The following is a 25561-nucleotide window of genomic DNA, read 5'->3' on the forward strand; positions in this document are numbered from 1 at the left end:
ATAATGGTTTTGGTAAGTTGTGTTGAATGTGTCACGTTAGACAGGTTTTGAAGATTTGTAGAAATCCCCAGAGTACACAGCCAAGTGACTTCTAGAGATATTGGTGAAAAATAGTGCAAGAAGGTGTGTGTGTGGTTCACAAAGGAACGCCTCCCTCATCTGCCAGGGTCTTTCCATAAGAGCTGATACTCGTGCCTGCCAAAAGTTCATAAGCTTGAAGAGTCAGTTAAATTAGTACTTGAGAAACATTCGTATTGGAATCAGAAATAGGACATAAATACCTTAATGTGGTTTGGGAATTTGGAAACTCTGTCATGTTTGATAAGTGCTGTTTTATTTTCAACAAATATTTGTGCTCAGATATTTGCATCTTACAAACTTAATTTGCATCTTAAAACTTAAGGGCTTAGAAGCTTCATTGTATCATTTTCCTTTTGAGAAGAAAAAAAAATGGACCCGTGGGTGGGAAAAGGGAGGCACAAAGAGGGGATGGCTTGGGAGCTCTCTGACGGTGACGGCCTCTTCCGGTCCTCGTCCACCTGTGCAGCTGCGGCTGCTGCCCGTCCTTGCTCTGTGCTGTAGGGGCAGCGCCAGGGCTCTGCAGTGTCTCTTCCACCACCGCGGTCCTCCCGCTGCAGCCTGGCTGTGTCCTAGAAGGAGCAGACGGGAAGATGCCAGTGAGAGGCTCTGGGCAGCTGCGTCTCTGTAGAATCACAGTGGAAAACGTTGAGCATTAGGTTTTTAGAAATGAGAACAGATCATAACTAGTCTTCAGTTACAGGTACAGTCTGTGCCCTCTCGCATTCAGATAAATTATGTTCTCTTTTCAAGCACCGATCTTTCTTTCCTATGATTTGGTTTTTATTTCTGCCTGTTTTTTCTGTGTCACTTTCCACTTCGTCCTCCATCCTGCGTGAGCAAGAGGCCGCCTCGCTCCCAGTGAGCTCACCCGCCTCAGAGGAGGTGGGCCGCGCGCTGGGAGCCTTGCTGCGGAAGCTGCTCATGTATCGATGCAAACTAATCATGTGTACTTGAAGCTCTCACTTCACTTTTATAATTTTGTTTGTTGTTTTTTTGTTTTGTTTTGTTTACCTTTACAGTGAGTGTTGAAAAGATAGACCTGAAGGGATTGTCACACAAAAAAAAAGAAAGAAATGTTGAATGTTCCTTCGAGGTAAGATGCTAAGTTTTTTTTCCCTTTTCTCTTCCAAGGGATAGGAAGGAAACATGAACCACAAAGTGATAACTTTTATGTATCTAAATAAAAGGCGGGTCTTTTTCAAGCACTGTGCCAGTGTTCTGGGCGGTAGACGTGGGACTGGGCCCCGTGGGTGCACCATCCCCAGGGTGAGGTTGCTGGGCCTCCAGCCTGCGGGGCTGCTGCCCCCAGACTCCAGCAGGCTGCACGAGCGGGCCGGGCCGGGTGTGGGCGCAGCCTGGAGCTCACAGTGCAATGCTGTCCCTGTTTGCTGTGACCAAGGACAATGCTGAACGTCTCTGTGCCCCAGCACCTCCATTCAGGCAAAAAGGATGGGGTTTGGGGAGAATTGCATGAGGCAGTCCACTCAGAGCGCTCAGTACAGGGTCTGCATATGTAAGTGCCTGCAGAGATGGGCTGCTGTTCTTCTGTGCCTCCTGGATGACAGAAACTCCTTGGTGTGCGGGGGGAACGTTCTCTAGATTGACATGCTCAGCTGCTGGTAGTTGGTCACCAAAGCTGGCTAAAGTGGAGGATTGTGAAAATTGAGGCGTACTGTGTATTAGGATTTCAGCTCTGTGATAACAGCGGCTTAAACATCAGTGTACGAGGAGTCCTCCTGGGACTGGAATGGCAGCTGTGCTGTGCTCCATAAAATCCTTAGTGGGGAAAAAAATCCTTAGGGGGCCAGGCTCCCTCCATGTGATTGCTCTGACATCCCTAGGAGATGGCCCTTAGCCCTCGTGGTCCAAGACGGCAGCTAGGACTCCAGGCCTCACGTGTTCATTCCATGCAACAGGACCCTGAAGAGGAGGGTGAAAAGTTACTTTTACCTTTCTTTCAAGGAGCATTTTTAAAAACAGCCACTAGAGGGACTTCCCTGGTGGTCCAGTGGTTAGGACTCTGAGCTTCCACTGCAAGGGGCACGGGTTTGATCCTTGGTCAGGGAACTAATATTCCACATGCCGTGAGGTGTGGCAAAACCCCCACAAAAACCAGCCACTAGACACTTCTGCTTACCTCTTACTGGCCAGGCTTAGTTTCTTGGTCCCGCTTTGCTGCAGAAGAGGTGTTCTGGCTGGCTGTGTCCCCAGGGTTCTGTTCCTTACCCGTCGTTGTGTGAGCTTCTCCTTTGACCACATGCATTGGAAACCGACGGATAAGGAAATCTGCTTCCAGCTTTCCTGGGAAGTGTTCTCAGGAAGAAGAGCTTCTTGTTAATATGTAGTACTTATACTGTGTGCAGCTTACTAACTTTTCAGAGTGTAGCTCCATCAGAATACTTCAGATACTTTTCATGCTACACGGAGAAAAGCCTCATCTGACCTGGGAAGTACTGCATTATGTGAGTCAGTCGTTACGCCATAGATGTGTCTTTTCAAAATGTGCGGGACCAATCTCATTTTTAATAAGGGGAGAAAAGTCTAGACAAAAAACTCCTGTTTTTGCCATGTGATGTTCCACAAGTGCAGCTGTAGAAAAGTCCTTGTCAGTTGAATAAAAACCACATTTGATAGAGGAAAAAAAAATGTATGGGAAGGGCTCCCTTCGGCTTTGGAGGTTGTCAGAGCTTGCGACCAGCACCCAAGGTCCAGCAACCAGAAAACCTCGGGGCCCCAGCGTCTTCACGGCCTGTAGGGGTTGGGGAGCCCAGCGAGTCCCTGAGATGCTGGGCGTGTGGTCGCCTCTCCTCCGCAGTCTGCCTCTGGCTGGCGGCTCTCCCCTGAGGGGCCAGTGGCAGGCGTGGTCCCTGCACAGGGCCTTCCTGTGTGGGAACTGCTGAGCATCAGGCCCTTCAGACACAACTCACAGCCCATCTGATCAGACTGGACTTGGCCGCGGCCCCAGCCCACAGCCTCTCGGTGAAGAAATGAGTGTTGGCAGAGTAGACACTGGGCCCCTCTTGGCCTGTCCCCAGAGGAGGGACTTGTGATCAGGGTGGGAGGCAGCAGGCTGGCGGGACGGGGCCCCCGAGTCTTCTGAGGGAGAGCGCACAGCTCCACCGGCGCCTGAGGTAACTGTCCCGTGGGGTTACGTTTCAGTTTAAGGCACGTCTCACCCTAAATGGTGAAGCTGAATGACGTGTTCTAAAGGAACAGCTTTGGTCATCTGAAAAGCGTATTTTTCCTGCTGTGATAACTGATAAAGGTATTCTTGTGTTTAGGAAAGTGATAGTCCTTCACTAGCCAGCAGTCCAGCTAGTTTTTCTTTTGGGGTACCAACTTGATATGCCCCAGGGGATTTACAGCCCAGACTGCCTGTGTTGGGTGGTCATTTGGGGCGTAAAGGACAGATATGATGAACGTTAAAAACGCACAACTGTCTTCTTCTTTGTAACGCTCACTGTTCATTTGCGCAGCTTAAATTGTGTGCTTGTTCTGTGCAGGTGAGTTGCACTCTCCTACTCACAAGCACGTGCCTGCTTGTAGGATTCGAGTGCGTGACATGTGTGTGCTTGGGCCTGGGGCTCCTGTCACTCTAGAGGAGTGAGCTGCCACACAGTTATGTAGCCTCCAGCGTGTGACGGCAGCCTCTGGCTCGCTGTGGTCAGGACTGCCGTTCTGTAAAGAGGGAGGACCTGTGCACAGCATGAGAACATCACTCCGTGTACCTTTAAACTTACAAGCTTTCTGTCATCTTGCATGACCACCCTGCACAAGTGAGTCACGGTAACATTTTTCTGTTTTAGAAATCAACAAGATGATTCTAAAATTTATATGGAGGGGATTTCTCTGGCAGTCCAGTGGTTAGGACTCTGCACTTGCACTGCCAAGGCGCAGGTTTGGTTCCTCGTTGGGGAACTGAAATTTCGCAAGCTGCCTGGTGCAGCATGCATAAACAAACAAACAAATAAAAATAAATAATAAAATAAAATTTATATGGAGAAAACTGCAGAGCAGTCAAAACAATTTTGAAATGAAGAAGCAATTGGAAGACTCACACTACCCGATTTCAGCACCTCGTGCCAAAGCTGCTGCTGAGAGGGTGGAGGCACCGTCCCTGGGCCGGCACGGGGCCAGAACTGGACTCACATGTAGACGGGCCGTTGATTGTTTTGAAGACTTTAGGAAAATATCTTTGGCATTTTTAAAGATGAGACATTTTTTAAATTTTCTACTTGACTTTCTTTTTTACACCTCTGATGAGATAGATTTCACATACCATAAAATTCATCCATTTAAAGTGTTCAGTGGTTTTTTATTTATTCAGAACTTTGTAACCATTACCACGATTTAATATTTCCATCACCCCGGGAAGAAGCCACATGCCCACTGACGGTCATTCCCCACTCCTCCTCCTCAAGTCCCTGGCAGATACTAATCCGCTTTCTGCCTCAGTGGATTTACCTGTGCTGAATATCTCACATAAATGGAATCATACAATATGTGATCTTTTGTGACTGATTTCTTTCGTGCAAGGAGTGTTTTCAAGGCTTCTCTGTGCTATACCACGTGTTGGTGCTGCCCTCATGGCCGAGTGGATGGGGCATGTTCTGTTCGTTGGTGCACTTCTAGGTTGTTTCCAGAGTTTTCCTCTCAGGATGCTGCTGTGAACATTTATGTATACATTTCTGTGTGGACAGATGACTTCATTTCTCTCAGGTACACACCTGGGACTGGAATTACCTGGCCATGTGGCTTGCAGGTATTTTTTTCCGTTGTGTTGGAATTTTCTTCACTTTCTTGATGCTGTCCTTAGACACACAGAAGTTTTTTTATTTTGATGGAGTCCAATTTACCTACTTTTTCTTTCATTGTTTGTGCTTTTGGTAATATAGTTAAGAAATCATTGCCTAAGCCAGGGTCACAAAGATTCATTCCTGTGTTTTCTGATAAGAATTTTATTGTTTTTGCTTTTACATTTAGGTCTTTGATTCATTTTGAATTAATTTTTTGTGTATGGTGTGAGGTAGGAGTTTGGATTCATCCTTTTGCATGTGGGTGTCCTGTTGTCCAGCACCATTTGTGGAAAAGACCATTCTTTCCCCCATTGAAGGGTCTTCATGCCATTGTTGAGAGTCAGTTGAGCGCAGTTGTGAGGGGCTGTGTCTGGACTCTCAGTTCTGTTTATCTCTGTCGTTGTTATGCCAGCACTGCTCTGTCTTGAGTTCTGCTGCTTTATAGTAGAGCTTGAAATTGGGAAATGTGAGTCCTCTTAGGCTTGTTCTTCTCTTTCAGGACTGTCTTGGCTATTCTGGGGATACTGCATCTCCATGTGGATTTTAGGAGCAGCTGGTCCAGCACTGACAGCAAGTCAGGCTCCCGCTGCCTGCTGCTCCGTGTGGGGTGGCCCGGGGTGCGAGGCTCAGGAACCTGGGCCATGCCTCGTCTGCTTTGGGCTTAGGGCCCTGGATGACACACGACCCTGGTCAGTTGATTATTGACAAAGGTATAGAAGCAGTTCAGTGAAGAAAAGATGGTCTTTTCAACAGATGGTTCTGGAGCAGACAACCACATGCAAAAAAATGAACCTTGATCAAACCTCATCCCTTATATAGAATTAACTCCAGACTGATCACAGACCTAAATGTAAAACTTTATAAAACTTCTAGAAGAAAATATAGGAGACAAGTTTGTGACTTAAACAGGCAAAGATTTCTCAGGTAGGATACCAAAAACATGACTCATAAAAGACAAAATGATTTAATTAGACTTCATCAGAGTGTAACACTTGTTCTTTGAAAGGCACTGTGGAGGAAATTAAGACAAGCCACAGAACTAGGAGAAAAATATTTGTAAATTACATATCTGATAAAGGATTTGTATTCAAACTGTGAAAAGAACTCTCAAAACTCAATGATGAGAAAATAACTCAATAAAAAATGAACAGACATTGTACCAAGAAAGACATATGGATGGTAAGTAGCACAGGTGGACAGACATTCAGCATCATTAGCCATCAGGACAACACTGGTTAAAAGCACGGTGAGCTAATACTGCCTGCCCATCAGAATGGCTAAAACTGGCAGGATCAGCCACACCAGCTGCTGGCAGGTATGTGGGAGGACTGCCGTGGTGGTGCAAAATGGTGAAATCGCTTTGGAAGACAGTTTGGCAGTTTTTAAAAGAGTCAAACATGTGCCTGAGATGTGGCTGCTCCGTCCCACTTGTAGGTGAGCACCCAGAGGGGTGGAGGTACACACTCACGCAGAGGTTTGTGCGCGAGTGTCTGTGGCAGCTGTGTTTGTAACACCCCACATATCCATCTTGGGAGACTGGATATGCACTGTGGCATCATAGCCACACAGTGGAACGTTCAGAGTAGAGGAGTGAGTTACTGATACTCAGCAATATGGATGAAACTCTGTAATTATGCTGTGTGAAAGAAAGCAGAAAAAAAAAGAGTATACGCTGGATGGGTTTATTTATATAAATTTAGAAAATGCAAAACAATCTGCAGTGACAGAAAGCAGATCAGTAGCTTCCTGGGGAGGCATGCTCTTTATGTTGAATGGAGTGATGGTTTCATGGGTATATACGTATGTCCAAACTCATCAGATTGTACACCTTAAATATGTGCAGTTCATTGTCAGTTGTACTCAATAAAACCTTTTTAAAAATTACCTGAGGATTCATTTTTGTCTACGGAGCCCTAAATAATTAGGATAAATTGTCCTTTAAATAGGTTATCTTTTGAAGATGGAAATAAATAGCTAATGTAATGTGGCCAGAACAGTAAAAAAAACTTTATTAGGAGTGTCTGCCGTACCATGGTGAGATGTACCCGTTATTGCTAACAGTATAGGAAGACTCAAGAAGCAGTTTTTTCTGAAAGTTTTCACTTATTCAGGGAGAAGTCAGTGACTCCCCCCCCCCCCCCCCCCCCCCCGTCCCCGTTTTCTCAGCCTTGTTTATCTCTAGTTTTAATTTTTATGTGTCATTGTTTTCCAGGATACAAATGAAAAGTTATTCTTTTATGGGAAGACGCAAGTAACAAATGGACTACAAGTAGGAGTTAGAGTTTCCTGTTCTTTTTTTTCCATGGAGTTGGTTTTGTTTTTGCTGAAGTTGTAATTGCTAGTTACTAGTTACTGAGGAAATCAAATACAGGAAGCAGATGACAGACTCTTTTAAAATATAAAATTATTTTGTATCTGTGTACATGTGAAATGTCCAAATTTTACCAGCTTTCCCAAATTCACTGTTGAATAACTAAAACTTTTTTTAAGTATACTTATTACACATGAAGGACAGGGTGGGAGAAAAACATTAGAAGATTACCCACTTGAAACACCTAGCAGACGGGAGAGTTGTACTGACTTAGAAGGAACTGTGGAGCAATACTAGTAAAAAACCCATTCCTTTCATGCTGATCTTCATTCAGAACCCAGACATTGCATTTTATTTTAGTGCTATCTCTTCTCTGAGTTTATTTTTTCATCTTGAAACGATCTTAACTGCTCTGAATATTTTATCACTATTAGCTAAGGATGAGTCTTGACAACTATTTTCTCATTTAGGTTTTGTTTTCATCAGCTCTGCGTGCAGATAGCGCAGTAATTCAGCCACATCAGCAGGAGACGCAGGGAACTTTCTCGTGATACATACCTCAGTGCTTGTGTGATAATTAACTCGGCTGTAATGAAGGTTGTTGGTACCTGAGCCATGCGGTATATGCTTAGTACTTTTCCTTTCCAATACCTTATTCTACCTGGAGTTCATTGTCTCTTTTTGTTTGTTGCTTTTTGTTGTTTCTAAACAAGTATTTAGAAAACAACTTCACCCCTAAAGTTTTCCCTGGTTGTGTTCAGATGCATCCGGCATTCCATTGGTTTCCTCTCTGGAGCTGCGGCTCTGCTCCGACCTGGATGCAGTCTCATTGCAGGGCCCTCAAACCATCACCCACAGGGTCACTTCCTCCTTCCCGGCTCTGATCCCCTGTTCTCTGCTCTTAGGTCATCTCTTGTTTGGGATTAGTTCTGGTTTTTAGTAGTTGTTTTAGTAGCTCCTTAGAAAGGGTCCTGGGAGGTAGAGTTTCTGACGTTGATGTTTGGCAGTGTCTTTATCCGTCTGCCCTGACACGTGACTGGGAATACAGGTTTAGGGTGGGCGTCACTTTTCCTTAGGAATCAGAGGTGCTTCACATTTACCGTCTTGCAGTGTTGCTGTTGAGAAGCACAGATCTGTTCTGACTCCTGATCCAGTGCCGGCCCTGTTTTATCATTTCTAGAAGGTTTTAGGATCTGAGTCCCAAGCATTTATTTGCACATTTCTCAGAACCAGGCTTGGGCGTAGGTTTTCATCCACTGTGCCGAGATGCAGTCAGTCCTCTTAAGTCTGTTAATTTGAGTTCTGGTTCTTGAATCATTCCTTTTGATTTCCTCTGACCTGTTTTTCTCAGTTTTCTTGTCCTGGAACTCCTGCTGTCTGCCTGTTGGACTTCAAGACTGGTCCTCTGTTTTATTTTTTTTCTCCTATTTTCTTTCCTTCTGACTCTTTTGATCTACTCTATGGAAGAGTCCGTCATCTTCCATCACTTACTGAATTTTTTACTTCTGCTGTCCTATTTTTAACTACGAAGAACTCTTGTGCTTTGACAGTTCTTTTCTCATAGCATCCTGTTCTTGGTGACACTTTCTCCTCTTAGTTCACTGAGAATATCGGTGTTTTTAGTTTTAAAAAAGTTTGAAGCACATGGCCCGTGCCACCTCCAGGCTGCCTTGTTCTGTGTGAGTGCTCTGCCTGACTTGTGTTTGGCTTCAGAGCTTCTCAGGTCTGGTGGCAGGTCTGGTGGCGCTGGGCTGTCGCTCACATGAGGGCTGTGCCCTGAGCAGTGGTGGGGCCGCTGCCTGAGCTGCTGCCTGTGCGAGTGAGGAATGCGCTGCTGCCCTGCCCCAGGGGGTCTGAGGTGAACAGTGAGGCAGGGGCGTTAGACTCTGAGTGTGAAGGGGTCCTCGGTACCCTCATCTGTTCTGTGCAGACCATGCTTTTCTGTGTATGTTTAAGATACATTAAAATCCGTCTCAGGAGGTCTCAGTGGCTCTTTGAGTGAGTGTGGGTGATAGGAGAATACTGGGCCATCATCCATTTGGCAGTGCTTTTTCTTGGTGGTGCACGAACAGTGGGGTAGTAATGATTGGTGCCGTCTTGGACGTGATAGGTCACGTGTCTCTAGCACGTGGCACAGTGCGAGGCTGCTCTCCTGTGTCCACGCCCCTGCAGGGGCCCACCCTCGCCTCTGGCTCAGGGGACTGGGTCAGGGCAGCCTGTGTCACCTGCAGAGTGGAGTGCTACTCAAGTCAGCCGGTTTCCAGTGCCCTTGGTTGAAACATCAGCTCCTTTTGGAGGTCAGAGAAAAATACATCAGGAGCAGACAGCCTAGAAGAGTTGTGCCTATTTAAAGTATATAATTGTCAGGGAAGCAGATTGCCTATATCAACATGAAATGACGTGTCTGTGTTGCACTCACAATTTGAATGTTGGACTTCATGCTTTAATTGGGTTAGGGTGTGTTGGTGCCAGGTGACATGCAACACATTTTACTTTGAAAACCAGGATGTCAGCAGTGCTTTGGGTCATACATCTAATGCTAGAAAGTTCTCCGCTTTCATCATGGGTGTTACTGGTGTTTTGTGGGTAGCAGCTCGCTGTCCCCCAAACTTCTTTTCAGTGTTGTTAAAAGATTTAATTATTTCAGACAGAAAAAAATGGTGTAGGTATTTTCAGTGTAGTGTAGGTAGATTTTTGGTGGCACAGCACATTCATTCAAAAATGCCAGCACTTGCCTTGATAAGTTCTGGGAGATAGTGGGAATTCAGAGATAAAGAAGAGAGATGCCTTGCCTTGGTTGGCTTGTATTTTGTAGGGGCTTGAAAAACACACCTTACTAAGTGTTCTGTGGCGTGACAGCCACCAGAATAGAAAGGGACTCCCATGAATTTCAAAAGAGAGGAGACGGTCTGCCCTTCTGGCCCCAGAGACGGAGACCGTCAGCAAACACGGGCTGTTTCTCAGAAGATGAAGGCGGATGGGGGGGAGCACGAGAGTTCTTTGATACCTCCAAGCTGTGTTTTCTCTAAATCAGTGTAAATATAGTGCTTTCCTTTTGGTGATAAAATGCACTCGTCATTTTAATCCTGACTTGAAATCCTCTAGCGCTTCTCCTGGATTTTCAGGGTAAATGTCTTCTTTCACGGTGTAACCCTTGTTCCGGGACCCTGCTTCCCTTCCACCTCATCCTGTCCCTCTGTTCGTCTCACTCCTTCTGAGTTCAGCTCACTCTTTCCTCAGGGCAGGAAAGCCTTCTGATGGGCGTCCATGCTGACTTAGGTGGGAAGCATTGCGATAAGTGCTGGGAAGCTGCCCTCTCCCCCTGGAAACTTACAGTCCATTTGTGGAGTTGTGAACTAAAACTGCCCACTGTCATAGGGGCAGGAAGGAAAAACAGACACATGGGGCTTTGTAGAACTTCCAGGAAGACCTTTCTGACGCTTTTCTCGAATTCTTCCCCTGCCCCTCTGTGATGGAGGCTGTTCCCCGCTATTCTGGCCTGTGTCTCCCCGCTATTCTGGCCTGTGTCTCCCCGCTGTTCTGTCAGATTGCTGAGGGTCGGGACCTGGCCTCCTCCCGTCAGCGTGCCCATAGCTCTGCACACATGTGGAGAACTTAGTGTTTGGATGAGCTCATTTCCAGTAGCTTCTGGATTCCGCATCCAGAGTTGTGTAGACTGACCTGAGCAGAGGAGGGCCGCGTGAGGACGATGTGTGGTCGGGGTCATCAGGGACTTTGTAACGCTTTGAGGAGCAGCCTTAGATTCCACACTTGAGTGATTTAGTGATGTTTGCATAATTGCGCAAAACAGCAAGTTAAGCTTTAATGGTCTTGAATTATGTGAACATTCTTTCTGTAACAAGCCAAGCGGTATATAAATATTCCACACACGAGGCGCACTGGGGCTTTTCCCATACTGTGCCTGTACCAGCCGCGAACCCCTGGACAAGTGTGTTGTGAATTAAGTATGTGGTGTCTGTTTATAAGGTTTGTTTGTTTATTTGTTTTTAAGGTCTTATGGTCTGATTCTACAATAACATCAGTAACCAAATCTTCCTCTGAAGTGACTGAATTTATTTCAAAGGTAAGGTGATTTAAGGGCTCTCATAAAAATTAAAAGGGTCTCATTCCCCACGGTTGACTGAACTGCTGCGTGATTTCCGTGGTCACTGCCTTCAGCAAACGCAGAGAGTGCAGTGCTGGGGATTCGTGCTGCAACAGAGCAGGTGGTCTTTGGGGCCACGGTCCACACTCCTTCCAGTTGTGGAGAACGAGATGAGGCAGGAGAATGCGAGGGCGCAGGTGCCCGAGGGTGTTTGGCTGGTGGTGTTCTGTTACTCTTCAGCCGAGGCTGAGGGAGGGGCTCCCACGGGCGGCAGTGGGCAGAGACTTCAACTGCTTCCACCTTTTTCTGTTTACATGTTGAATTTTCCTGTCTGTTTTTAGTTTTAAAAATGGTTTTAAAATTGAAATACAGGTGATGTACATCCTGTTTGTTTTTAAGTTGATTCAACAAATGTCCGAACAACAGGCTGCACTACTGAAGAATTACCTCTTTACCTCCATATGCATGTGGTACATGCATACACACCTACGTGTTTGAAGTCCCCAGGCCTGGCCTGGCCTGGCCTGTCCGGAGCACCACTGTCTTTGCCATAGTCACGCATCTGAAATATCACCTGTGTTGTGTGGAATAACATAGCTGGAGTGCCTCCAAGGTGTGCCTTGCAGTTTGATCATATAATTTTGCAGGAGAAGATCAAGTTGATGGACCCTTTTTGAGAAGCTTGGACGGAAGTCGTTTGCGTGTGCCTCTTATTTAGGCCTGCTGTGCATTGAAGGACATGCGCCGCAGTGCCGTGCTTCTAGGATCACTGACCCTCCCCTGGGGTCCCCTGTTTCCTCCGCACTGGGTAGAACACCGACTTTCCTCTCCTCTGCGCCCGCCCTCTTACTTTGTGAACAAGTACTTCTCGGGACCCAGCTGGTGCTGGCGACCTTGCCCCTCTTGTCTGGGTGTTTGCAGTGACTGATGCTCTCCTGGCTGTGGGTGCTCTGCTCTTCCTCGGTCTCTGCTTTGCTGTCTTTCAGTAATTTGGGAAAATTCTTGTCCATTATCTCTTCAGATATTTCTTCTGCTCCACTCTCTTCTCCTGGGCCTGAGTCACGTGTACTTGACCGTCTTCAAGTTCACCTACGTTTCTCCTCAGCTCTGTCCAGGCTGCGGATGAATCCTTCATCTCTAGGACCACGGTTTTGGGGTTTTTATTCTTTTGTTTCCCTTAGCTTTTCCATGTGATACGTCTTTTAATAGTTTCCGTCTCGCTGATGAAATTCCCCACTCGTTCATGCATGTTGTTCATTCTTTTAAACTAAGCCCTTTAGTATGTTAAGCATAGTTATTTCCCAGTCCTTGTCTGGTAGTTCCAGCATCTAGGTTATTTCCAAGTCTGGCTCTGAGATCATCTTGACACTAGATCCCCCCTCTTTTATAATTTTTGATTGAATGTTAGGCATCATGTCTAGAAAGGAGCCAGGAAATGGGCCTGCTGCTGCATCTGTCAGGCCGTTGGGGGCGCTTCAGCTTGCTCTCGTCAGGCGTAGAGCTGGGTTTGGGTGTTGCTGCTGCATCCCAGGCCCCAGGTTCCTCCAGGGAGGCCTGCTGGTCCCGTGGGCCTCGAGAGGAGCCTGGAGTGGTCTTGCTTCACCTGTGGCACAGAGGGGGTCTCCCCACTCCGTTGACTCCTCACTCCAGGGGTCGTGGGGGACCTTTCTCAGCATCTTTGCCCCCTCCCTCCCTGGCAGCAGCTGACTCTCACTTTGTGGCAGGAGCCTGGTGCAGGGCCCTTGGCTCAGGAAGGCTTTTTGCCCCTTCCTTGAGGCCAGAGGGATTTTGTTTTTATCTTCCCTGAGAACCAGGGTTCTGGGAGGACTTTCTCCTCTTCCTCCTTCTCCAGAGGCATGAAGGTATCCTGCCTCACCTCCAGAAACTTGAGCTCTGCGAGCAAGAGCAGTCTTGTCCCCCACAGTGGCTCACAGGCTTTTTGCTTTGAATTGAGAGCAGGCTCCAGGGAACGGCGTGGGGTGTCTAGCCGGGCCCCCAGGGGTGGGCGCCCCACCCCTGTGCAGGCTCTCTCCAGCCTCCAGCCTGTGGCAGAGAGCTCGGGAATGAGAACAGTCCCCTGTGCCGGGGCTCCTGACTGCCTGCCGACTGAGCCCCATGCAGCCTGTGGGGATGTGTTCATCTCAGCCCATCTCTTCTCCCTGCTTGTATGGCAGCCACCTCTGCCTCGCGCGCTGCCCCAGCTGAGACGGTTCACGTGCCTGTCTCCTCAGAGGGGCAGGTCCCTCTGGAATTCAGTTCATGTGGCAGCCTTGCCGCTCAGCCCTCTGGTGGGCTCCAGAGCAGGTACAGCTGCAGAGGGTGTGGCGCAGCTTCTGGATGCCGCGGTGGCTTGTGGCCTGCTGCCTCCCGAGTGGATGCAGAACCCCACCCAGATGGCCCCCACAGTCACACCAGCAGGTGTCACCACCCAGTCCCTGCCCAGGTGTTTCTCACAGTGAGGAGTCTTGGTTCTGTAAGATGCATTTTGACGTACTTCTGTGCCTTTTCGTCTTGCAGTTATCTCAGCTGTATCCTGAAGAAAATTTGGAGAAATTCATTCCTTGCTTAGCTGGCGCAGATTCATTTTACGTAGAGCGAAACCACATGGATCTGGAAGCGGACCTGAGGTAATGCCCCTCACCCCACCCAAGGCCACGGAGCAGCCCCCAGCGGCTCTGCGGTGACTGGTGGCCCTCTGCGGCGTGGGCGGGGCCAGGCGAGAGCTGCCTGGTCATATGAGGAGCGCCTCCGGTGACACGCGGTCTGGGTGGTTTGGGTCTCCCCTCTGCCTCCAGGGCTTTTCATCAGTTGTGGAGAATTTGCAGGATCTTAATAACCGAGGCATGGTTTTGAGGATATGTAAGTGAAGGAATTTCAAAGCATGTGACCACCATGTAGTGTGATTTCAACAGTCTTGTGAAGTAAAGTCTGTTTCTGCCCTGGAGTTGAAAGGATAAAATGAGGACCTAATAAAAAGCCTCCTGGACCCTTGGCGTCCGGCAGGCGGGTCTTGTGTGCGTGCGTGGAGGGCAGGCCTGCTGCCGGGGCTGAGCCCACGTCGGAGTGCCCTGCAGCAGCTGTGACGGCACCAGCGTGCTCATGGCCTGTGCCATGGGCCCTGAAAGACTCGGTGCATACAGTGTAATACAGTGCAAATCAGGAGAAACAGGAAAACGGGAACGGGGTGAATCATACCAAGAGTTAAACTGCACAAAGCAGGAATCATATCGGCTTCGACACTTCCATTCAGGTTTTCTCTGATATATAGATCTCTTATTTGAAAATTAAATTTCTCTCCCAGTTACTTTTTGGTAACACATGTGAATGCTGATAAAACCACTCTGTTTCATTTTTAGGTATTTGGCTTCATTACCTTCTCACATATTAAAAAATGACCATGTGAAGAAATTTTTCAGCACTTCATCTCCCACCCAACAGCTTCAAAGTCCAAGTGAGTTTGTAAAATGTAATTCAATAAAAGTAGAAACATTTTTATGGTCTGTAAATAAATTACATTTATTTTTAACTTGTAGGTCCTGGCAATCCTTCCCTTTCTAAAGTTGGTACCATGATGGGCGTGTCTGGAAGGTGAGACTTCTGCCACGTAACCAGCGCATTTCCTGTCAGCCTTCTTATACAGCTGACTTTTCATTGTGTGTAAATAGTTGTTTCTGGAGTGAAGTCATTCTTGATCTTAGTCTTGAATGATAATATTGAGAGAAGAATTGGATAGAGGTAATCCACTTTTTGATCTCTTAAGAAAAAAAAGTGGTCCTCTGAGCCACTGGAGTTAGAATTCCCAAAGACCCTTATTGCAGATGCCAGTTTCTGGGCGCTGCACGTTGTAGGAAAGCAAAATTTCTGAGAATCTTCAGTTTTTACAAGCTCCTGGGGAGTGATTAAGCCCATGAAGGGCCAGAGTTGCTGCTTTAGGGGTCCTCTGCCAGCACAGGGCCCGACAATGATCATGCAAGTGCTGGGGTGACCAAGAGAGTACCTGTCTGGACTGACAGCCACCATTAAAATGGGGTGGCATCACAGATGGTGTACATACACACACACACACGCACGGCCCTGTGAGCTCTCGTCAGGTAATGAGGGCTCTGAAGGTGCCAACTTTCTTCACCCTCTGCCTGGAGTGTGTAAACGTGTAATAAACATGTGGGTTTGCAGTTTAGCGTGGAAAGGGCAGGGGCAGAGAGGGATGCTTTTGCTCCTTCAGCTTTCTAGAATTTTCTTTTCCAAAAAAATTAATTTGAATATTAAAGATTTTGGAGTTAGTTTTAATATGTTATTACCAGTATCATCCTGTGATAGAAGTAGCAGAAAGAAACTAGGCAGCTCAGCCAAACGTCTGGTGGTGACACACGTGTACATACACATACATGCACACACGTACTCAAGCACAGCATCTAGATGGGGACATACATATCCGTGCACACACGTCCACGCCTACAGACGTTCACCCCAGGGTGGTGGTGTGGTGGCAGAGGCAATAGCTGGACCCTGCAGATGGGGTCCAGCCTGTAGGAGCTGGTCTTGAGTGGGGGCCACGCTCTTTTGAAAACCACTTGTCTGCTGTCCCCACAGGCCCGTGTGTGGAGTGGCTGGCATCCCGTCTTCTCAGGGTGGCGCCCAGCACCACGTGCAGCACTCGGCCAGCGCGGCCACCTTGCCCCACTGCTCGCACTCAGGGGGTGCAGGCTCGGCTCTAGCCTACCGGACCCCGATGGACAGCTCGCCTGCCATCTTGATGCCTTCCACCCTGCAGGCCCCTCAGACCCAGGAGCAAAATGGGATTTTAGACTGGCTTCGGAAACTGCGTTTGCACAAGTACTACCCCGTCTTTAAACAGCTCACGATGGAGAAGGTATGCTGGTTACTAGCAGGCAGATAGAATGTGCTTGTCGTCTCAGGTAACCTGTATTTCTTCAGACCTCATTCCTAGAGGAACTGAGTTGGGTTTCTGCAGTGTGTGTCATGGAGGTCATAACACCTGGTCCTTGACACCTAAGTGTGTGTCTGCCCAGGTCCTGTGAGCTCACTAGAGGGGCTGTGGATTTGCATTTGAAGGCTGCCTGCAGCTGAAACAGGAACGAGAACACAATTGTTTGTAAACAAATAGCTTTTTAAAGATTGTTTGGGGTCTTCCCAAATTAGATACTTAGTGTATGTGATGTCTCCAGCAGCCCTACAGTGGGTAGGAGTAGTGAAAAGTCTGGTGCCTGCGTCCTCCTTTCTTAGACGCCCCTCAGTGTAGGCCTTTTACAGTGTAGGCCCAGCATAGTTTGGTCCAAGTAAGCGGCTCTCTGATGACCTGGCTTCAAGTAGGGTCACGTTACTAAAGAAATAGATGAATTTTATGTCTTTCAAGCAATCCTACATAGAAATTTTTTTCTCCAATAGAGTTTTGACGAGCATTTTTTCCTTGTCAAATTCGGAAATTTCTTGAGTTACGTGTCACCGATAGAAGTAAACTAGACCGGTAGGTGGTGTCTGAACCCTGAGCTCCCCCTGCTGGATAAAGTGACTTGGTGGCTTTTCTCTGCAAACATTTTGTTTGTCCAGAAACCTGCAATTGAAAAATCTAGAAATCATGCTTTTACTGCTAATAAAAAACACATTAAATATATTTTCAGTACTCTCAGTTAGGATTCATAAGTCTTAAAAACAACAGATTTTACTCATCTTGGTCAAGATCAGTTTAAGTTTTAGTGTAAGGTATGAGCTGAAAAGGCTAAAATCACAAATCGTGTTGTGGACCGTCGCGAGAACCAAGTACCATCTTTTCCTTGTGTGAGGCCCGTGGGTTGCGTCACCATTCAGTCTGGATGGCATCCACTTTCTTGGATCACTTGCTACCCAACACAGTTGCTGTTGTCCCTAAAATGACTGATTTCAAGAAAAAAGAGCCGCTAAAGAAGACTGTGCTCCTGTCTGTAGAAGGGAGCGTCCTGGGAAGGGGAGACACTTCCACAAAGTGCATCTCTGTAGCAGTTGAGACTGCAGGACACTCTCAGTCACCTGCCCGCACAGCACGTTCCTTCTAGGTGCCCGATCTTCACCCAGCTGTTGCTCAGACTCCTGTGTCCCTCAGACACAAAATGAGCGTCTTGTATTTTGGACCCTGGACACCAAGTCATTTAGCAAGTAAATGTTTTAGTGTTCCCCAGTCTTTTGTTATCTAGTTAAGTTTGATCTGTTTACATATCCTAGAGGTAGAATACGTTTATTAAATTAAACTCTTAAGTTCTTTGTTTTCAGAATCCTAATTAATTCTCAGTAACTTTGTAATTTGTGTCTTCTGTGGAAGTTTCTGAGCCTTACGGAAGAAGATCTAAATAAATTTGAATCCCTCACCATGGGAGCAAAGAAAAAACTCAAGACTCAACTGGAGCTGGAGAAGTGAGTGTGAGATTGTTTATGAAACGTGTGTTCATTTGAGTCTCTAACACGCAGAACAGATGCTAGGACTTGTTACTGCTGATTGCTTATCAAACCTTAACAAATGCTCTTAAAATTCTACAAATGTGGCTTTGGTTTGCTAGAAAAGACCCTTCAGAGTGAATCTGACAGGTCAGAATGTGTTGTCTTCCATCACCCTTCTGTGGAAATATGTGTACTTACATAAACTGAAACACCGAGAGGTCCTTCGGCAGAACTGAAAAGTCGCTTGTTGGCGTGCTTTCCTGTCACACAGGGAGAAGTCAGAGAAACGGTGCCTGAACCCCTCGGCTCCCCCGCCAGTCAGCAGCAGCGGAGTGGCCCGCGTCCCCCCCACCAGCCACGTGGGGCCCGTGCAGACGGTGCGAGGCAGCCATGCTGCAGGTGGGTGGGGCCGGGTGCGCCTGGACCCGGGATGCTTCTGAGGAGGGTCAGACTACAGGTCACGCCATTTTTCCATTTCCATTTTCTAGTACTTAGAGTTACTTTTCATTATTTTAGCTTCTATAGTTTCTGAGATAGGAAAGTAGAAGAAGGGACGTTTGGGTTAGAAGCTGGAGACTGGTGACTCGCCTAAAGTTGTTTGGACAAAAGCGCTAGACCCAGAAACTACTCTGGTGAGAGGGAAAGAGTAGGAAGTGTGCGAAGTTGATGAAAACCTCTCCCCCTACCGCGGCGGGTGCAGAGAGGTGGCCTCAGGCCATTGCCCTGCAGGTCCATCCTGAGTCCGTGATGCAGGACCAGCAGCCTCCCCCTTCTCCCTGCGTCCTCCTCATTAGGAGGTGGAGGACCTCAGGGACCGCTGTTCTGCTACTTTCCTTACGCACTAGAGATACCGAGGGACAGTAATCCAGGAAGAAACAAACGTCAGGGCATCTTTTCAGTGCCTTTTTGACTGAAAAGGTGCTTATGTCCCTGGGCCTCAGAAAACAGAGGTCTCAGTGTCTGCGGAGGGCGGCTTTTGTAGCACCCCGTGGTTTGGGGTCCTTTTCGCATCCTGCAGCGTCTGCCTGGGGAGGCAGAGAGCACGGCCACGTGTGCCTCTGCCGCCTGGTGCGCTTGTGGGCCTCGGCCCTGTGTGAACAGGGACAGGGTGGGACCTGCATCCCTGGGGCTCATGCATGCGTGTGGGTGGGAGAGGAGGGCACGGCCGGCGCTGGCTGGCCCAGCCCCCGTCCGTGTCCTGAGGCTCGTGGACCTGGGTGCCGCCTTTGGACTGTCCCCTGTGCCCCCCCACAGCGCTGCGGGTGGAGGTGGAGCAGCCCCCTCATCAGACGGCCCGGGAAGGCAGCTCCTCCGAGTGCTCCAGCTCCTCGCCCAGCCCGATGGGCGTGCAGGCCCGGGAAGAGAGCTCGGACAGTGCTGAGGAGAACGACAGACGTAAGGACGCCCCGCGTGGCTCGCGCTGTGCTGCCCCCAGCCTGGCCCGGGGACGCTGTGCTGACGCTGTCCCCCCCCCAGGTGTGGAGATCCACTTGGAGGGCTCCGACAAGGAGAAGCCCGTGATGCTGCTCAACCACTTCACTTCGAGTTCCGCCAGGCCCACGGCCCAGGTCCTCCCTGTGCAGAACGAAGCGGGCTCCAGTGCGTCGGGTCATCACCCGCTGCCCCCGCAGATGGCGGCGGCCTCGCACATCGCGCCCATCCGGATGCTGAACTCTGTGCACAAGGCGGAGAGGGGGGGCGCGGACATGAAGCTCCTCTCTTCTTCTGTGCACTCCCTGCTGTCTCTCGAGGAGCGCAGCAAAGTCTCTGGACCAAGGAGTGGCATCAAAGTGGACAAGAGCTTTGGCAATACCATGATGGACGTGCTACCCACGTCTGCCCCCCATCAGCCCATGCAGGTCCTCTCCGGACTCGCCGAGAGCAGCTCGGTGTCGCCCACCGTCTCCTTTGGTCCCCGCACCAAAGTCGTCCATGCGTCCGCGCTCGACAGGGTGATGAAGCCGGCACAGCAGCCGGCCCTGGTGGTGGAGACCAGCACTGCTGCCGCCGGGACGCCCAGCACCGTCTTCCACGTGGCTCGGCCACCCATCAAACTCCTGGTGTCCTCATCTGTCCCTGCGGATTCTGCCATGTCTGGGCAAACCTCCTGTTCTAATAATGTGCAAATAAGTGTGCCCCCTGCAATAATAAACCCCCGGACTGCTCTGTACACAGCCAACACCAAAGCTGCCTTCTCTGCAATGAGCAGTGTGCCCATGGGTCCCCTGCAGGGCAGCTTCTGTGCGAACAGCAACACTGCCTCCTCTAGTAGCCACCCTTCCACGTCCTTCGCCAACATGGCCACTGTGCCCAGCTGCCCGGCCCCCAGCTCCAGCCCTGCGCTCTCCTCGGTTCCCGAAAGCAGCTTCTACAGCAGTAGTGGCGGCGGCGGCGGTGGTGGCAGCTCCCCTGGGAACCTCCCCACCTCGGCCCAGAACCACCACCACCACCACCACCATCAGCAGCAGCCAGCGCCCCAGCAGCCCACGCCTGCCCCACCGCCCGGCTGTGTCGTGTGCACGTCGTGCGGCTGCAGCGGGAGCTGTGGCTCGAGCGGCCTGACCGTCAGCTACGCCAACTACTTCCAGCACCCGTTCTCGGGGCCGTCCGTCTTCCCCTTCCCGTTCCTGCCCTTCAGCCCCGTGTGTGGCAGTGGCTACGTGGGCGCCCAGCAGTACGGCGGCGGTGCCTTCCCGGTCGTGCACTCCCCGTACGGCAGCGGTGTGGGCCCCGAGCCCGTGCTGGGTGGCCAGTCTGCCTTCACCGTCCCGCCTGTGCAGAACTTCATGGGGGCAGCGGGCATCTACCAGGCCCAGGGCTTGGTGGGCAGTAGCAATGGTTCCAGTCACAAAAAGAGTGGGAATCTCTCGTGTTACAACTGTGGGGCCACTGGTCATCGCGCTCAGGACTGCAAGCAGCCGTCCATGGACTTCAATCGGCAAGGTAAAGGCTCCCGAGGCGGAGAGATCCAGACAGGAGTGTCCTTTTTATGAAATAGTCAACTTCCTTTTTTTTTTTTTTTAAAGCAAGCAAGACGTGGTTTTTCAAATGCTCTCTGAAAAAGCACAAAACTCTTGATGGGCTGTGCAGCCCCCAAAAGGGCTGCTTTGGTTCTGAGACTGTCTTTGTGAGTTCAGCCTGCTCCTCACTGTAGAGTGTGGCTAGCTGGCCGCGGCCCCGTGGCTCCACGGTCTGTTATTTTGTGCCACATGACTGGGGAGCAAGCGTGGGTGATTTAATGCCACTGCTCGTGTTTAACTGAGAACCGAAGGGCGTGGCTTGTGAGTTCAGGCACTACAGATGAACTCACTGTCCCCACTTCTGTTCCCCTGTCCAGAGTAGCCGTGGCCGTGGGTGTTGTGTGGCTACGTGGTGTCCTCGCTCCCTGTGCTGCATCTTCTTCCTTCCCCCTTTCCTACTTCCACTGGCTCTTTTTTGTCTCTTTTAGTCAAGTGTATGTCTGCTGTTACCACACCAGGTTTGTTCTTGCTGTTTCTCTTGGAAAGATTAGGCTGGGCATTGGGAAAGCTGGTCCCAGCCTGCGACTGCTCACTGTGCAACCTTGGATAGTCAGCCACTTGCTTTCTGGCGACGTTTGAGGGTTGCTTCAGACCTGCCTGTGCCCCTTAGTCACCTGGAGAGCTTTCTAGACAGCTTGGAATCAGGTCTGGTGGCAGGTGGGGTGACTGTGGGCTGCGGCCACCCCTGTGGATAAGACATGATGCTGCATCTCCTGACGCAGTGAGCCCAGAGCCTGTGGTGGTGGCCAGGCCTCCCTTGCCCTGTCCCAGGGAAGGGGGCCAATCCTGTGCTGTCTGAGCTTCCAGAGAATGAAGAAACGGACTGGGAACTCTTCAGTCTTTTCACCCCTTGTCTAATTTGATAAACCTGTAAGATAGCGTCCAGTTTGCGGGGTGGAGCAGGGGAGTTGGGCGTGGTTAGCAACAGGTGGTCTAGAATTCCAGCACCCAAATCTTGACCAGTGACTCTGGAAATAACTTTAGACAGATCATGGCAGTAATTCTATGGTGATTCAAATTTGATCTCTTTTTTTTTTTTTTTCCCCCTTCTCTAGGTACTTTTAGGTTGAAATATGCCCCTCCAGCAGAAAGTCTGGACTCCACAGATTGATATTTTTCTCTGGCAACAGAACACTATTAAGCCATGGAGACCTAAGGAAAATTAAATACAAAACTGAGAAGTCTAGTTGCTGTTGAGCTTAATATTTTTAATCCAAAGGTGCTTTACTTTACTAGACTGGATAGAAAACCTAGCGTAGGAATGCATCAAACTCAGTTTTATTGCCAAAATCCTAGATGGGAGCTTGATGTCAGGACTGGCCTAGTGGGTATCTCCACTGTGGGTGAAAATTGGCCACCTCCACCCTTGGTTGCAATGCAGAGACCTCCCGTCTCCTGAAGAGCATTGCCGTAATTGGTCCTTCTAGGCTCACACGTAATTCCAGGGCAGCTACGTGAGGTTGGAATCGAGAACTGAAGGTCGGAGTTCTCCAAGTGGAGTTCTACCAGTCGGACTCTTGACACCCCTGGTGAGGGAAAATGTCGCCTTTGTTTTGTTCTGTTCTGTTCTGTTTCGTTCTTAAAGTGGTTAGGCACTAATCTCTGGGCTTTATAAGGACTGCACTACCGAAGAATGTAAACTGATGTCAATCTCTGCAGTTCTGGGAGACAGACTCCCTGAGACCAGTCAGTGCAAGACACTCAGAGAATCCGTTTTTAGAGTCGGCACCAGCAGGCTACATGACTTAGTACAAAACAAGAGATTTTAGTATTTCCTTCCCTCCTTAAAAGCACTTGTAGCAGTGTCAGGGTTTTTTTTTTTTCCTGCAAATAAATTTAAACTACATTATTAAATAGAAATAGTTACTTGCAACAACTTAATTTCTAAAAGGGTCCAAGTCCCAGAGAATCCCTAGTAGTCAAAGCTTTGAGGACACCTCCTTCCCAGCCCTTCAGAGCTTTGAGTCCTATTGTCTTCCACCACGAAAAGAACTCTGGCGGAGCCGCGAGAGCAGCACGGCCTCGTGGGCGGCACTGATGGAGGCCGCACATCCTTAGCCAAGTTTGCAAGTTCTTTTATCTCCCATGGACTTCCCAAGGACCCAAGGCTCACTGCTAACGGATTCACACTTGAGACAGACATTTCAGCAACAATAACACAGTCCTATAAATCTCTGAGCAAATGATCTGAAATTTTCTCCGGTCAACTTCTTTTGTATCAGGCTGTGTATCAGTAGTTAGTTCTATTAAAAATTACCTGGAAAACTACAATAGAAAGTGGTAAGACTCTGAAAGAGACTACACTGACAGGACAGAGCTACAAGATCTGTAGAAGTCTAGTTTTACTTAGGTGGGAAACAAAGCCCACCACACAGCTCTCAGTTTCACCCCATTGCCATGAGAGCTTTTGGTCTGAAAGTTAGGGACTTAAAGCTTCAAGGCTAAAGGGAATTTTCTGTTTTAAATGCTAAAGCCTTCAATATTAAAATATTGATTGTTAAGGCCTTGCCCAGGGATTTCCCAGTTGAATATTTATTTAAAAAAAAGAAAATCACAATACTCAGACCATTCTTAAAATGGGACAATCAGCCTCACGTGAAATTGGTGTAAATCAGAAGATACCCTAGAATTTGAGGCATTGTGATATAAGGCTTCAAATTTTGAGATCAGTTTCTTGCTTCATGGAAACTAAAGCAGAAAGTTGTTACATTTTTTTATGAAAGGCTTTTAGTAGAGTTTTTTAGAGTTTTATTTTAGTAGAGTTTTATTTCTATGCAATGCAGAATTGACAGACCTCTGTATTCTTCTCTCTTCCTGGTACACAGTATTACATACAGTTCTGAAGTAATGATGATGCTTACAGCAGCTTTTTGGGGGAATGTTACATTGATCTCTTAAATCATAAACACTGCAAAATGTCAAAATTATGAGAACTGACACAACTTTGCCTTAAAGAGTACTAGACTGGAACTTGTCATATTATGTTTAGGGGAGACTTAGAGTGTTCATTGATGTTTACGATTTTAATATTTCTGAAGGCCGTTACAGTGGCCTGGATATGTGCTGAAAGCCAAACTTTTAAATTTTTTGGTTTTTTTAAACAAAGAACTATTTTAAATAAATCCTATTTCAACACAGTGAAATTGTTGAAAACTGTCTCATAACGAAAGAAAAAAATCATTTAGGTTTTTTGTTTTAGTGGTCAGTATTGGAGAATGAAAGTGTATGTTGTTACCCTTATAACTATTTTGATAAATATTAGAGGTTAGCATTAAATACAACAAAAAATTAAAACAAACTTCAGTTTGAAGTGTGACATTCAAATTCAGGGAAATAAGTTCAGACATTGTGTGGCTGTGTTCCAGTCATCAAAGGTCTTAGAGAAACCTGCAGCTGTCTTTGAAAGCACACGTGCGGAGTGATGTCTCCGGTGAGGCCATTCCGAGTTGAGAATGGCAAAACGTAAACGGTGAGACACACAAGACACAAAGCACTCAGCTGCCGATCCCCGAGACCCCTTCCCAAGTGAGTCCCACACTTGAACTTGGGAATACATGCTAGCAGCATTCTCTCTGATGAAATTTCTCTCCAGAAGCAACCACAGTCAGTGAGCCTAAAGAGCGTTTGGCATTTCCTCAGAGGACGTCCTCATCAGCTAGAAACACAGATCAGACTGACCCTTTCAACTACTTAATCATTTTCCTGAAATTGTGGGCTCAGTTTCCAAATGCTGTGGCAACCAGGTAGGTGTGGCACCAGCCACTTTGCTCTGTGTAGTCTGTCATATTTTAAAGTTTCTAACCCCATTTTCTTATCTCCAAGAATGGGGAAAGTGGAATGTACAGATTGAAGTAGAATACAACGTTGGGATAAAACACTAATTTTTTTTTTGTTTTTTAAAGCAGAACACTCAATTTTCTACCTTATTTTCTAATTTTTATTTTATGATAATACTGAAAATTGGAAAGTGTGTAAATGTTAAAAACTTCTAATTGCAAAAGAGCACTGAGAAAATGGGAGCTAGCACTTAGAATCATAAAGACAAAACTATTTTCTTGAGACAGATATGTGATTGGGTATTTTAAAAAACCAGCATCATTTATAATCTCCAAAAAATTACACAAGTCAGCTTGTTAATACAGTAGTTAGTAGGTTCAGTATTTTAATTCACTATTTAGAATTCTAGGTCCTTTATCGCAAGAAGTCCACATAGTTAGTTTACACTGCACACCATGTATGGAGGTGCACAGCGGGTAGTAACTTTGCCTAACGTTATACAGCTGTCATGCGTTCCTGTTTGAGCACAGGCTGACCGAGGCTTGCATCTGTTCACTCACTCCAGTGTTGCTAGTGAGCACTTGCTGAGCGGGAACTGGGTTGCACCCTCCTCGCTCCCTGTCATTGTCACTCTTCCTGCTTCCGTGGTGGCTTATTTGATGCCTTGCTAGTTTTACACAATGATAACTGATGGCGTTACATGTTGAAGAGTCTTAAAGGTTGTAAGGGAAACCATGACCCTGCTCAGCTGGACCACCTGTCCCAACGGATGGGCCTGTGGAACCTGAGTGGGTTGGCCGTCCTTTCCAAAGTGCAGATGACTCCCAAAGAATGAGGCAGGGGACACTTAAAGCCATGGGTTCTGAAGAGGCTCAATTACTGAAAAGTCCCGAGGTTCTGAATCAAAGTAGAGTATCTTTAATCAACACTCGCAAACTACGTACTGTGCTGGTTGAGGCCAAAGCTCAACGTTACTACACTGTTACTGGAGGGAGGGGCGCATCAGCCAGTCCATCCTGGTGTTGGAAGAAGTCCCTCACAT

At 48.0% G+C, this 25561-nt stretch overlaps 1 protein-coding gene across 1 annotated transcript in view; it reads left to right on the top strand.

Moving 5' to 3' along the window:
• ZCCHC14 (zinc finger CCHC-type containing 14) overlaps positions 1-24866 on the top strand; it is a 57494-nt gene extending 32628 nt beyond the window's left edge. Inside the window, exons 3-13 of the mRNA XM_057713423.1 lie at positions 1101-1174; positions 11201-11272; positions 13811-13920; positions 14650-14744; positions 14827-14881; positions 15884-16163; positions 17607-17698; positions 17994-18121; positions 18977-19117; positions 19199-20665; positions 21798-24866. Coding sequence (XP_057569406.1) covers positions 1101-1174; positions 11201-11272; positions 13811-13920; positions 14650-14744; positions 14827-14881; positions 15884-16163; positions 17607-17698; positions 17994-18121; positions 18977-19117; positions 19199-20665; positions 21798-21853 — 2570 coding nt within the window. The 3' untranslated portion in view covers positions 21854-24866. The remainder of the gene's footprint in view (positions 1-1100; positions 1175-11200; positions 11273-13810; positions 13921-14649; positions 14745-14826; positions 14882-15883; positions 16164-17606; positions 17699-17993; positions 18122-18976; positions 19118-19198; positions 20666-21797) is intronic.
• Positions 24867-25561: the final 695 nt, after the last annotated feature.

Source organism: Hippopotamus amphibius, chromosome 16 (assembly GCF_030028045.1).
Source record: "Hippopotamus amphibius kiboko isolate mHipAmp2 chromosome 16, mHipAmp2.hap2, whole genome shotgun sequence".
NCBI classification, from domain to species: Eukaryota; Metazoa; Chordata; class Mammalia; order Artiodactyla; family Hippopotamidae; genus Hippopotamus; species Hippopotamus amphibius.